Source organism: Chelonoidis abingdonii, chromosome 17 (genome assembly GCF_003597395.2).
Source record: "Chelonoidis abingdonii isolate Lonesome George chromosome 17, CheloAbing_2.0, whole genome shotgun sequence".
Taxonomy (NCBI): domain Eukaryota; kingdom Metazoa; phylum Chordata; order Testudines; family Testudinidae; genus Chelonoidis; species Chelonoidis abingdonii.
The window spans coordinates 3,047,266-3,062,244 of NC_133785.1; the positions used below are offsets into that span (position 1 = coordinate 3,047,266).

The 14,979-nt window shown below is 40.6% G+C and overlaps 2 protein-coding genes across 3 annotated transcripts in view; one reads left to right on the forward strand and one right to left on the reverse strand.

Annotated features, from left to right (window-relative positions):
- The window catches only part of SYN2 (synapsin II), a 462,636-nt gene that overhangs the window by 323,055 nt on the left and 124,602 nt on the right, over positions 1-14,979 (forward strand). The window lies entirely within an intron of this gene.
- TIMP4 (TIMP metallopeptidase inhibitor 4) overlaps positions 1-14,979 on the reverse strand; it is a 59,938-nt gene that overhangs the window by 17,658 nt on the left and 27,301 nt on the right. The window contains exon 2 of the mRNA XM_032772565.1: positions 6,763-6,860. Coding sequence (XP_032628456.1) covers positions 6,763-6,860 — 98 coding nt within the window. The remainder of the gene's footprint in view (positions 1-6,762; positions 6,861-14,979) is intronic.

The following is a 14,979-nucleotide window of genomic DNA, read 5'->3' on the forward strand; positions in this document are numbered from 1 at the left end:
AGAGAATTTGGCCTTAGAAATCAATACATAAGCTACTATATAAAATCTTAACAAGAAGATTTCTTCAGTAAGCACAGTGTGTTTGTTTTCTGTAGAGGATTTTGAGACACACTTGTCTACCGTAGATGCTTGTACTCCAAACCTGGAACTCCTTAAGTGAACCCAGAATTATAGAGAAAAACATATCTTGACTGTATTACTAGTGGGACACAGAGAATTGTCTGGTTCCATTGTTTTAGCTTCTTCTCCTTGTTTCCAGCTAATGCTGAGCAGAGGTTAGAATTTCCAGTGCATAGGAAATTCTGACATTTCAACATTTGTCCTGAAAAGGGACAAAAAGTTGAAACTTTGAAATTTTTCACAGAATGGAAATTCAAAAAAAAAAAAAAAATCAGTTCATGGATGTGAAACATTTTGTTTTAATATTCTTATAAAAATAAAGCATTTCAGCATTCCTGATATTGAAATGTTTCTTTCCGGTTTGTTGAAATGCTTCATTTCGAATCATTTCATTGTTAAACTGCATGTTCCTGTAGTGCATTGCCTTATCAGAGCTGTAGTTTCTGCCCCTATATTCTCCTGTGTGCCAGTCTATATCTCTCATAATGCATGCAGAGTTTGCACCATCCAGCTCAATCAGAAGAAATCACCATATTGCCTTAGGGGACATGTAGTTCTCCAGGGGGACCTGTTCCCTAGGAAAGAAGGAGGGTTGGAATTACAACTCCTATAAGGCAACAAGCCTTAGGAAAATGTGTGCACTATTGTTGTAGCTGTGTTGATCCCAGGATATTAGAGAGACAGGGTGGGTGAGGTAATATCTTTCAAAGGACCAACTTCTGCTGGGTAAGATGAGCCTGGAAGCTTAAATTCAGAATTTTGCTAGACACTAAAAATCATAAACTGAACAGAGACACTGGATTTATGGTTTATTACAACAATCTATAACCTGTTAACAATCCCCCCTTTTTTCTTTTTTTCTCTCTGTCCATTCCTTTCCCACCTATGAGTGGAGGGTTGTTACCAGGCCACTTCATCTTGAACTGTGCCTTGAAATATGTTCACTACTTACGCTAAAAAATCTGTTCCACCTTGTATTTAGCAGTGATACTGTGGATACAGCTACACAAGATTAAAACCCTGAGGCACGGCCACAGCTGGCACGGATCAGCTAACTCAGTCTTGTAGGGCTTGGGCTGCGGGGCTAAAAATTGCTGTGTACACTTTCAGGCTTGGTCTGGAGCCTGAGCAATGGGACATTTCTCCCCTTGCAGGATCCCAGAGCTTGGGCTCCAGCCTGAGCCCAACATCTGCACAGCAATTTTTCAGCCTTGGAGCCCAAGTCCTGTGAGCTTGAATCAGCTGACCTGGGCCAGCCATGGGTTTTTCATTCCTGTATAGACATATTATCTCAGTTTCCCAGATCTGAAGAAGAGCATTATGTAAACTCGAAAGCTTGTGTCTCTCACCCAACAGAAGTTGATGCAATAAAAGATATTACCTCACACACCTTGTATCCCTTGTAGAAAAATGTAGTTTAATGTTTTGTTGAACTGATTCAAAGCAACATATTTTGGGTCAGTTCAAAAAACAAAATATTTCAATTCAGGTCAAAAAGATCCAAATTGCAATATTTCATTTTGATTTTAAATTAATACTTTTTAATTAGAATTTTCCTATGGAAAATTTAAGTTTTCTAGAAACTGTCAGAAAAGCATTCCAGTAGAAAATTTCTGACCAGATTTATTTCCAGTTGTGAATTGCATTAAAAGAAGCTAAAAACACTTTCATAGTGCTGCTTTTCCTTGAGGCAATTGCCACTGGGATATCATTTGATCACCAATTAAGTGTCCATGAGACAATCTGTGTGTTAGGATGTATACAAAAGTTTGAGACCTATACACTAGAAAATTCATAGGTGTGAATAAAAAAGTGCAAATGCAGTAGATGCAAATTTGTTCACAAAGCTAGATGAATGTCCATTAATAATTTTTTTGCAGTATTCATGCAGCAGTTATGGTAATACTTCTAATCTTTAAAATTTTTAGATTGTTTGTGAAGTAAGCACAAATAGCACAAAGTTTTCCTTTAAAGGCAAAATGTTATGGAACAGATCCATTTCCTTCAACATAAAAATCAGTTTTACAAGGCAAATTCATAGAAAGGTTTTAATCAGTCTTAGTACTGAGAAAGATATGGTACAATATATGAGGGCAGAAATGTTTTAACGCTCCATTCTGCAACTCATACACGATGCCAAATAAATGTGACAATACATAAAAGAGAAATACACCCACCAAATCTCATTTTCAAATAGCACTTATCTGTTGTAATGTCTTTAAAGCAGAAAAATGGGAATTTAAAAATAAATAGTACTGTAGAACTATTATGTGATGATCAGTAAGGTGGCCTTCTCTAAGTCCAACCCCTCCACCATTTATTGGGACTGTGGAAACAGGACAAATAGGGGATTGCCTTACATGGCGATTTATGGTAGTCAGCTCTGCTCTCCAGGTCACTACAGTAGACACGAAGGCCTGCAGGGATTTACTCTGAAATGCCCTGGCTAGCGGGATTCTGGCCAGGTGGACCAGGATCAATAGCTTGGACAACCGGGCAACTGGTCTAAGAGAAGGTCATTCCAAAAATAAACTTGCAGCCAGTAAGTCTTTCAGTTGTCTCAGTTTACCTTATGTCACTGGGCATCTCTGCCATTACCCAGTGTACTTCACTGCCTGGCCAGTTTGGGTGATCCTGTGGTCACAAACACACACCAGGTTATCTTTCACCAAGATGTATATTTATTCCTTTCTTACATAATAACACAGTGTACTGCAGGTTTACAGCAAAGGGATGCCCCTCCCAGCCTTCACTGCTCAGCCCAGGCTCATCCTCTGAGCTTTCCTTTTGAGGCCCCTGAGTTCCCCCTTGCTTCCTGTTCCTCTGATATCCTCCAAATTACATCATTAACCCTATGATTAGCACCCAGGTGCTCATAATCCCCCAACAGAAAGTGTATAATTGGCTTCAATTAAGCCTGCCCTCTTCCCAGTGCTGCAGCAAACTCAGTGACCAGAGTACTACTAATAGTTACCCTGTCACACCTCGCCACTGGAAAGGGTCTTGTTGGCCGAGAGTGTGTGTGTGAATTGTGTGAATTAAACAAATTCTCGCACAGCCTTCAACAATCCAACAAATCCTGCAGTAATGGGGGAATGGCAAAAGTGACAGCTGAACACTGCTGAGAGTCATAGTGTTGGAATCTGCATGTGGGCTGGTCAAGAATATGGTCACTCTGCATTGACCTGGGGTGATACCAGAGTGTGGCAGCATCTATTCAGGGACAGCACAGCTGACCTCAATCTGAAGAAGGGGCTAGAAAAGATTCTCCCAAAATTGCTCATCTCTAACAGCCCTCACCAGCTTACCTTGGCTGGAGGGTGTCCCATCATGCAGTCGAAATTCAGACAAACCTTGAAAAGTTTCCTTTTGTGTTACTGTTGCAATGTGGAATGTTCATACATTATTGATCATCCAAACCAAATTGATCCTCCTGCCAGGTGAACTGCTCTGATTGTTCAAGAGCTTGAAAGATATTGTATCGACATGGAGGCGCTGAGCAAGATTCAACTTGTTGAAGAGAGACAACTGAGAGAGCAGAGTGCTGGGTACAGTTTCTTCTGGAAGTGACACCCACAAAACAAGCCACACAAGGCAGGAATCATCTTTGCAATCAGAAAGAATATTGTCTCTTGTTTGGAGAGCCTACCCGTTGGTATAAATGACAGACTAATGATGCTCCGACTGCCCTTGAAAGGTGGATGTTATGCTTCATTGATCTGTGCTTACTCACTGACAATGACTAACTCTCATGAGAGTAAAGAGCAATTTTACTCTGAACTAAAAGACCTGATTCTATTGACTCCCTGTAGAGATTAGTTGATTATTTCAAGTGACTTGAGCGCTTGTGTTGGTCATGATGATTTCTGCATGGCATGGCATATTTGGTAAACATGGGGTTGGCAAGATGAGCTGCACTGGCCTACTTCTGCTGAAGACATGGGTCAAGTATCATCTAGTTGTTACAAACATTGTCTTCCAACTCCCCAACAAATAAAAATGACCTGGATCCACATTTGCTCATGTCAGTGGCATCTGATCGACAATGTTGGTCTAACGTCATGATCTGGGAGGACATGTGTGCATAATTCTGGTATTATGTGGAGCTGATTGTTGGACTGACCACAGTGCTCTATTTAGCCAAAACACTGGTCAGTTAAGTGTGTAACATTTTCCAGATGAAAGATCTGTCTATTGCCGAACAATTTTCAACACAGCTAACTACTGTTTTAGAAACTCTTCCAATGATCAATAATGACACATTTGCCATATGGGTATCCTTGTGTGACACAATCTGTAACACCATTGTGGATTGTGTTGAGTGTACAAAACATGCATGCAGACTAGTTCAACAATAGTGATCCTGAAATATTGAATCTCTTTGATGTCAAGTGATAAGGGCATGCTGCACTCATAGCTGGCCCACTCTCTGAGACAAAAAAGGCCAGATGTAGGGCAGCCTGCAGCATGCACCAATGCAAACTCGGCCAAATGCAAAGTATGTGGTTTGACTGTAAAGTAGATAAACTACAGGCGGTCACTGATAATCATGACTCCAAAGGTTTCTATAAGGTGGTTAAAGCTGTGTATAGTCCTGCTCTATCTTCCTTGACACTACTAACAGCTGCTAATGATGAATATCTCATCACAGATCACAGTGCCATCCACCAACAGCGGTGTGAACAAAACATCTTAGTGAACTACTTAATCATTTACTACTGTTTCTGATGAGTCACAGGATAATGTCCACAAATTGCCCACATCTAATGCAGTCATCAGTCCACCTTGAACTAAGGTGTTGTAGGCTGTTCAAGCAATGAAAAATAACAAATCTCCTGGTCCCAATGCCATTCCAGCTGAAGTTCTAAAACATAGAGGAAATCTCATTGACAGGCTTTTTGAAGTTTTCTTACATATCTGACTTCAAGAAACCAGGCCACAACTACTGAAAGATGCCAACATCATCACTATCCATAAGCATAAAGGATCGAAGAGCAACTGTAGTAACTACCATGGTATCTTTTCACTCTCTGTGGCGGGAAAGATTCTTGCATGGATCTTCCTAAACCAATCCCTGATGGAAATCATTAACAGAGAATCTGTCTATAGACAGAAATCAAAGTCTGTAATGCTCACATCATTGCTGACAGGTGTGAATCATGGACCTGTTATCAACAGCACATTAAAAAGTTTGACAGTCTCAATTTGTGATACCTATGACAATTGCTGGGTATCAAATGGCAGGACTGGGTTTCCAACAGAAGTACTAGTGAAAACTGGTTTGTTCAGCATCAAGGCTCATTTGATCTGTGCCCTGGACTGGGCATGTAATTCATATGCCTGAGACTCGTTTATCAAAAAAAAGTCTTATATTTCTAATTATGTTCCAGCAATTGTAAGCATGGAGGACAGATGAAACACTTCAAAGACACCCTAAAACAAAATCTGTACAAAGAGAACATTTCTGACTCAACCTTTGAACAACTGGCAATTGATCATACTGCATGGTGCCACACCATAAGGGCGGGCGTCCATGACTTTGAGAAGAATTGCACTGAGCAGCAGGAAGCACGTTGCCAGGCAGCTCAATCAGTGCAGCTAGGTGAATGGCTCTGAGGCCAGTGTGGTAAACATTGTTCTTCCTGAATAGGTCCATGGAGTCGTGCACAGACCCATTAGTACAAACTGTGATTGTCAGTGTTGTCCTGGAAATCAAAGTGATTAGCATCATCATTAAGGTTGTTGCCTGCTGGTATCTGTACCTTCACCATCAGTTTGAGCAGGTCAGTTCCTGTGCTCCCTCTATATGTATTTGTCATGTTTGCTCTTCCAAAACTAGATTCTGGAAGAGTCTAGCAGTAACGAACTTTAAAAAGTGTGGTCACTCATCTTTCTACTGCCACTCACCAAAAAGAAAACCAGTGTATTTTTCTTCAAAATGAAGGATTCAGCATACAATTTTTTGTTCAAGGATAGCCAGTCATGGTGTTATTGACATCAATGAGTTTGTCAAGGACTCCATTGGGACCAGGATTTGTCCATGTAAGAGTGCATTAATGAATGTATCCTGTAAGTAGAGCTGGACAAATAGTAGGAAACACTTTTTTTTGTGAACATTTTTCCCAGGTTTGAATCACTTTTTGATTTTGTGCACTCCTATCTTTTGTTTGCTTTCCTTTGAACATTCATACAGTAGGTTTTTTGTAGAAATATCCAGTGGGGGCTGATTTTTCTGCAAATACTGCAGTTCATATGTGATCAAGGGTTTTTGCTATTCCTGCTGTAAGTGCCTGCCTGTTTGTAAGTTGTGTGTCTTCCAATCAGAAAGTAGAAATAATGCCCTGACACTTAGGTAACCAATCATACACCTGAGGCAGAAAATAATCAAAGATGCATAATGAATATTTTTCAAATGAAAACTTTTCATAAGTTGAAATATGTTTACATACAGTATTCATCAAACAGTTATAAATAACAAATACATTTATCAAAATCAGCCTGTTGGCAAATAATTCATGAATAGAAAAAAAGAATTGCAGCTCAACCAGATCCTACTCCCAATTCAAGGGAAATTTATCATTCATGCCCTGGTACATTAGTCCTCAGTATTGAATGTCAAAAGAACCAAGTGATTCCATGTACCTTTATTTGTTTGATTTCATACTGGATCATTTTGTGAGTGTCAAGAGGATCATCACTGGCAGGAACCACCTTTTCACTGGATATTTTTGCACGAATCACTGCAAGGGAAGAAAAAGGTTTTGTTTGCAAAGAAGCATATGCCTGACTTTTCCATCAGTACTATATGTTACATTTTTTCCATATATTAAAATAATTGTAACAGAATGCCATGTTTTTCTTTTGGATGTAATGTTCAGTAGCATTTAAAGCCTGTTAGTACAAGCTTGTTGAAGACTAAGTTAACACGTGAAAAAATAAAAAAGGTACAGAGCATAACCTGCCATGTAAATATTACATCATGTCCAGTGACGGGTGGGGGATAGCTCAGTGGTTTGAGCATTAGGTTGCTAAACCCAGGGTTGTGAGTTCAATCTTTGAGGGGGCCAATTAGGGTAAAAATTTGTCTGAGGATTGGTCCTACTTTGAGCAGGGGGTTTGGACTAGATGACCTCCTGAGGTCCCTTCCAACCTTGATATCCTATGATTTTCAACAAACCAAAATATATCACATTGTTTTGAAATTTTCTGGTATAGATTTCAGGCCAGATTTTCAAAAGGGTTCAGTACCCAGCAGCTCCCAACGAACCACTTGTTTTTGGTGCCTAAGTAGGAATTGGTAGCTGCTCAATTCTTTTGTAAATCTCTGTTGAGACAAACATTAGCTTAAATAAGAATTAGTTGTCTAAATCCACTAGTGAGCTTTGAAAAATCTGCAGGCCTGATTCAATTCCCATTGACTTCAAAGGGTTTTGCATTGGGCCCCTGAAATACAGAGTAGGAATGAAATGGACTACAGTAAGCATTCAGCAAGACCATGGCAGGCAAGATAGAAATATGAATACCTTTTAGAAAATTAGAAAGAGAGAAGATGATAAGGTCAGGCATCCACATTACATCTCTTGTGATGGCAAATAGCTGCACCTCAATAGCTATTTCTCAAATTCCTTGTGCAACTTTTGTTAAACAGTGTAAATGAGTTACTTCTAGTACTGTCTTTAGTGATGTCTTCCCTGTTTTAGCTGCTTTGTGCAGAGGGGAAATTATTTATTTCAATCTTTATCATCAGGAAAGAAACATTTAGCTAATGTGTACTATAAATAATCAGTCAGTATGTGAATGAGCCTGATGAGGAGAGAACTTCTCGAAGTGTGGTACCTGGCTCTACAGAAGTGTTCATGCTGCACTCTCCTCTGTGTTGCTACAGCAGGTACAATCCTCCTTTTGAGCTTGCAGCAGGGGGATTTTGCCTACAGTTTTTATCATGTTCTACTCTTGCTCATTTGTCTTTTCCTCATGGAATGTCTCATTTTTCCTACTTGTTAGCAGGAACAGTATACTTCCATGCAAAAAATTCCTATGTTATCTCAAACCTCTTAAAACACTCCAGGCAGGCTTTGGGATGCCATTCTAATCAACCAGATATATTACATAGAAACTGAAATATCTCTCTGATGGTTAAAAGTGTGTCTTTTTTCCCAATCTAACCAGCTTTCCTAAAAATATTAGGTAAAAGAGTGGAATATTAGGCATAGAGTATTAAAGTATGTCTGCACTACAGCAGCACAGCTGCGTCACTGTAGCTACACTGCTGTAGTGTAGACATTTGCTTCAGCACTGAAAGATTGTTTCCATCACTGTAGTAAATCCACCCCTCAAGAGGTGGTAGCTGGGTCTACATCCCAGGTCGGCTTAACTATGCCTCTTACCCCTGAGTGATGTAGGTAGTTTGACCTAAATTTTAGGTGTAGACCAGGCCTAGTACTGTGTTAAGAATAATATATTGGGGCCAAAATCTTACACTTTGTGCTTTTGCCCCCAAAATAAGTATTTAGGGTATTAATTTTTCCCCAATCCTGGCTGGGCACAGTCCCACATGCCCTTTGCAGGTTATTCTTGTGAAGAGGAAGAGTAATTAATGTGCAGAGACAGTGCCTGGATCCTAACAGTCAGGAGATATGAGCGATCCAAAGCACAGATCACAGCTCTAAGCCCCATCTATATGACCTCTCCCATAGGTGGAGCAGTCAGTGATGGATCCAAAGAGTGGTGTCTCTGCATGTGCAGTGGGAACCAGAGTCATGGAGGAGCTGTTCTGCTACACACTTCCTGTCCTGGTTGTGCCATTTTGGGCATTCCTGTTAGAAGCCAGAATTTGTCCTTCAGTACTTCCTAACTGTGGAAATAGTTTTCAGACACCTTTCATGGTTCTGTTTGTTCATTTGTTTTATTTTTAGCATTGAATATAATCCCAAGTATATATACAAAATAATGGGATCTAACTTAGCTGTTACCATTTAAGAAAGAGATCTTGGAGTCACTGTGGATAGTTCTCTGAAAATATCTGTTCAATGTGCAGTGGCAGTCAAAAAAGCTAACAATATTAGGAACCATTAGAAAAGGGATAGATAAGACAGAAAATATCATAATGTCACTATAGCAGGGCTGGCCAACCTGCAGCTCTTCAGAAGTTAATATGTGGCTCCTTGTATAGCAGGGGTTCTCAAAGTAGGGGTTGGGCCCCCTCAAGGAGTCACAGGGTTATTACATGGGGGGCTGTAAGCTGTCAGCCTCCACCCCAAACCCCGCTTTGCCTCCAGCATTTATAATGCTGTTAAATATATAAAAGTGTTTTTAATGTATGAGGGTCACACTCAGAGGCTTGTCTGTGTGAAAGGGGTCACCAGTACAAAAGTCTGAGAACCCCTGTTGTATAGGCACCAACAATCAGGCACCAACCCAGAGTAGAGGGCGGGCCCGGGTTCCCCCCCAAACCTCCCAACTCCTGATCAGACACAGGAGGAGTTGACCCAGACTGTGTGTTCCACCAGAAGGGAAGATCACTGAGGTGAGCAAATCCACCAATAAGTGCAGAACCCAGCAAAGTAGAGGAGGAACTTTGTCACAGGAAGTATTATTTACTCCTTCACATACCACGAGAACTAGGGGTCACCCAATGATATTAATAAGTAGCAGGTTTTAAATAAACAAAAGGAAGCACTTCTTCACACAACCCACTGTCAACCTGTGAAACTCACTGCCAGGGGATGTTGTGAAGGCCACAAGTATAATTGAGTTAAGAGAAGAATTAGATAAGTTCATGGAGGATAGGTCCATAAATGGCTATAAGCCAGTATGGTCAGCAACACAACGCCATGCTCCAGATATCCCTAAACTTCCAGCTGCCAGAAGCTGAGACCCTATGACATTGCTCTTGAAATTGCTCTGTTCTGTTCATTCCCTCTAAAGCATCTGGCACTGGTCATTGTCAGAGACAGGATACCGGCTAGCTGGACTGTTAGTCTGACCCAGTATGGCCATTCTTATGTCCTTTTTTTTTTTTTTGAGTAAGCAAGCAGTGTTGACATGACACAAAAATATTTTCAATTTAGAGCAGGGGAAGGTCTCTCAGAAATTAGATCTGAGAAAAATGAAATTAGTTTGTGTAGTACTTTTAAAGTGGAAAGGCTTTTCATCATAACTAGTTAAACAAGACTTATGCCTTTCTCTAGAAAGTAAAGGGTGAAAACATACTATGTATACGGTGGCTTAAGCCCATTTCTAAAGGAAGGAAAGACATGAAAGCCTATAATAAGAACCAGGTTGTTTTCTTTAGAGCACTATATAGGTCAGCCTCAGCTAATGACAGGCTATTTTCATTTCCTGCTTATTTGCAGAGAAAAATAGATGCATTAATCAACATAATACAGATGGCTGCAGCATCTGAGCATGAATCCTTGCATGGTACCATGCTCCTAGATCCTAGAAGGGAGCATAGTAGGCTTAGAAAATAAGCTGGATGGAAAGGAAGGGGTTCTTCATGTGTGAGTAGCAAATTCCATGATTCAGCTTCTTCTAAATTGTACACCAGAAATAATCTACAAATGAGTTATGCACCCACTTATTAACACAGATTTTAAGTGCTTTAATATACTTCCATATAAAAGGTACTGTATATGGTGTGCATTAATTCTTACTGTATTATGGAAAAGATCTAAATCAGAATCAGGTTTAGGTGTCCTCGCTAACACTGCTTATTAAAAGAAAAGATATCACAGAAAAGAGCTCACTGGATATAAAGGAGGACACTAGGGGGTTGCAATTGAGAATAGCTCCATAATTCTGAAATAACACACAGTATTTATATGTAATAAAACTTCTGCTAAAGATACATTCTCCTTTGCATTTCCTGTGGAAATAGAAGCTTTTTTAAATTATTTATTAAGCTCTACTTGTTACTCTCAGTGAGGAACACACACACACACACACACACACACACACACACCTCTCTCTCTCTCTCTCTCTCTCTAATTGTCTCAAAAGGGGCCCCTGGATTTATATGTGGCAGGAAGTGTAACTTTTTTCTATCCTTTACTTATTATTCTGGGTGTTAAAGTTAAGGGGAAAACTGAGTCCATGTTTAGTGGTTTGTTGGTTTTTTTATTTTTTAGAGAAAGAATCTTGCCGTGTAACTTATGATGCTGAAAGGAGTCTAACTTGAGATTTTAAGGGAAATAAATGATACATGTTAAAGAAAGTCTGGGACTTGAGTAGTTTTTCTTTACTTTTCTGTGCTACTGCTCTCTTCAAGTCTGATTCAAACACACACAGAAAAAATGTGTCTGACCCTTCCAGTTCTTCCTGTTTTTCTTTCCTTTAAATTAATTTTTTCAATGAGAGTCGTCTAGCTGTCTGGTAAAACCTCTTATTCATGCAGTTACTTCTCTTTTTAACCACAAGCACTTCCTGGTTTAGCATTCTTTGGCTTATGCAATCCTACTTCTCCACTCATGGTGTAGAAGGAGATTATAACATGTGATTCCCCCATGTCTGTAGTTCTTTTTAAAAAGTGGTTTCAACTGCAGCAATGCTGACTTAGCTTCTCCTCTCCTCCATCTACCTTGAAACAGTCACTATTTGGAGTTGCTACTGTGTTGTTTTATCACAGTAGTGCCATTTTTCCTGCCATACAGTAATTGGTTCCTTATGAAGAATCTAGGTATGTGAATGTGTTTAAAGTTAGCACACGTGGGCTATACACAGTCTACCTAAAGCTCCTTCTCCCGTTTGCATTGAATATGTTATTTTACATATACATTCTTTCCTACCTTACCACTGTAGAAATAGTACTTAGCACTTTTCATGGTAAGTGCTATACAAACAGCAGACTTTATAACAGGTCTGTGAGATAAAATATTCTTACCCACACTTTATAGATGGGAAAATTGAGATGAAAAGTGGCTAAAATGCTCCAGCCCCATACATGGAGTCAGCTGAGGCATCAAAATTGGAATTCACAAGTTCCTGGGTCCCAGAGTTGTTCTTGGTTCACTAGGATCTTGCTCTGAGATAGTGCTGATGTGTGGTATTAAATAGCACCACATTCCACCTTGGAGAAGAATGAATTTCTCTTCTGGGTGAAATGTTTTCTATACAGTTTATAAATCAGTTTGTAATATTTTAGGCTGAATGTTGCTATATACATTTATTTGCATTTTTAGGTAAATGTTAAGAATCTTTGTATTCCTTCTTTCCCAAATATTAATGAAAATCTCCTACCATGCTGTGTCTGCTCCATGCTTCCCTTATTGCCTCACAAGATAAGAAAAAAAAATCATACTTCTGTAGAAGTCTGAGTTCTAATTTGCTATTTATAAAATACTAAATATCTTTTTACTAACTTTAATTAAATAGTTAACTTTTGACTCTCCTATGGATGTTCTGTGAAGACTGACATCTGGCAACACTAGTTTAGATAATATTTCTCTTCAATATAAACCTCTGAACCAGTGTATTGTACTCCACAAAACTATCTTAACTTGTGAACTGGGTTGTCAGTTGCAATGGCACCCATTCTGGCCAGGTGGAGCATTGCACCTGAGTCCACTCAGTTTGGCAAGGCTGTTAGTCAATTCCTGGTACCCAGGAGGTCTGAAAGTCCCCTCTGTTCTTAAGTTCCTCAGGGAGTTAGTAGGGGAGCCTAGGCCCACCCACTCCGTTGGGTTCCAGCTCAGGGCTCTTAAGCTAGACAAGCTGAATCAAGGTTTGACGACTCCAGCCATGTCCTGAGCTCCTTCCTGCCTTCCTCTGGTTTCTGTAGGCTCTTCAGCCCACTGGTCCAGTCATTCTCTTCCAAGGTGCTGTCTCTGACTGGCTTTTCAGCAGCATGCAGGCAGGAGTTCTATTCTCCAGCGTGCTCGCTCCCCTCTGCCTCCCAGTCCTTTTGTTCTCCGAGCTGCTATGAGGTTGCCAATCAGTATTACATAAGAATGGCTATAGTGCAGGGGTGGGCAAACTATGGCCCAAGGGCTGCATCCAGCCCTTCAGACATTTTAATCCAGCCCTTGAGCTCCAGCCAGGGAGCGGGGTCAGGGGCTTACCCTGCTTGCATAGCTCACGGAAGCAGCAGCATGTCCCCCCTCCTGCTCCTACTTGTAGGGGCAGCCAAGGGGCTCATCATGCTGCCCCTGCCCCAAGCACCACCCCTGCAGACGGGGCAGCATGCAGAGCTGCCTGGCTGTGAATCTGCACAGGAGCCGAAGGGGGACATGCCGCTACGTCTGGCAGCTGCTTGAGGTAAGCACCACCCGGAGACTGCACCCTTGACCCCCTCCCATGCCCCAACCCCCCTGCCCAAGGCCTGATCCCCCTTCTGCCCTCTGAACCTCTTGGTCCCAGCCCAAGCACCCTCCTGCACACCAAACCCTCATCCCCAGCCCCACCACAGAGCCCGCACCCCCAGCCGGAGCCATCACCCCCTCCTGCACCCCAACCCCCAATTTCATGAGTATTCATAGTCCGCCATACAATTTCCATACCCAGATGTGGCCCTCGGGCCAAAAAGTTTGCCCACCCCTGCTATAGTGGGTTAGATCAATGATCCATCTAGCCCAGTATCCGGCTATCTCACAGGGCCAGTGCCAAGTGCTTTCCCCCCTTAGTCAACTCTTTTCAAAGCTGAAAAGTTCCACTCTTTTTAATCTCTCCTTACATGGAAGCTGTTCCACGCCTTTAGTCATTTTTGTTGCCCTTCTCCGTACTTTTTCCTATTCTAATGTATCTTGTTTGAGATAAGGTGAAAAGAACTGCACACAGTATTCAAGTTGTGGGTGTACTCTGGATTTATATAGTGGTGGATTACTATAGTGGTATTATGATATTTTCTGTCTTATTATATATCCATTTCCTAATGGTTCCTAATATTCTGGTAGCTTTTTTAACTGCTGCTGCACATTGAGTGGATGTTTTCAGAGAACTACCCATAATGACTCAAAGATCTTTCTTGAGTGGTAGGATCTAAATTAGCTTGTTATCATTTTTATGGATAGTTGGGATTATGTTTTTCAGTGTGCATTACTTTGCATTTATCAACATTGAATTTCATCTGCCATTTTGATGCCCAGTCATCCATTGGCATTGGCTGACAGTACCTGCATTAATTCCTTGGTTGCTGGGCCAGCAAGTGGTACATACATGACAAAACTATATTAGTCCTTCAAAAGAGGAAACTGAGTTGGACTTTGTGCAGATGAACTTGGTTATTGGCGAGAAATTGCAAGAAGGGATAAAAATGATCCTTTGTTGTTCATCCTAGTTAACTGGTAATTTCAATAAGTGACGTGTTTGAACTTAGCGGAGTTTCTTTTCCAAAACTAGCTCATTTACAATGACAGTAATCAAGAACACATACATCCAGACTGGTCTGAATAAATATATAGTAAGTAAAGTACTTTCTCCATATATGAGGGAAAGTACTTTTCAAAGCTATATTATTTTCAGTACATGATAGTAAAATGTTCTAGAGCTCCTGACACAAAATTTTACTCAACACCATTACAATGGGTTTTGCATTTGGCCAGACTGTCTTTTCTTTAGCTTTCAGCACAAATGGTAGATGGACAGAGGATAAAGCTCTTGTGGTCAGTATGTCTATATATTTCCAGTTGGTGTTGCTTTTAGATGTTGATCCCCCAAATACATCTTGCAGTGACAACAGTTTTTAATTAATATTTTGTGCCTGTCACATTTACTTCCATTTAAACCTCTTCCTACTCTGTTGGTCAAACAGCAATTAATTTCTGGCAAGTGCCCATCTGGGTAGGCAGGTTTGGAAAAAAAAATGGATACAACTTTGTACAGTCTTGATATTTATAGACCAGAGGTGAACAAAATAACGGCCTT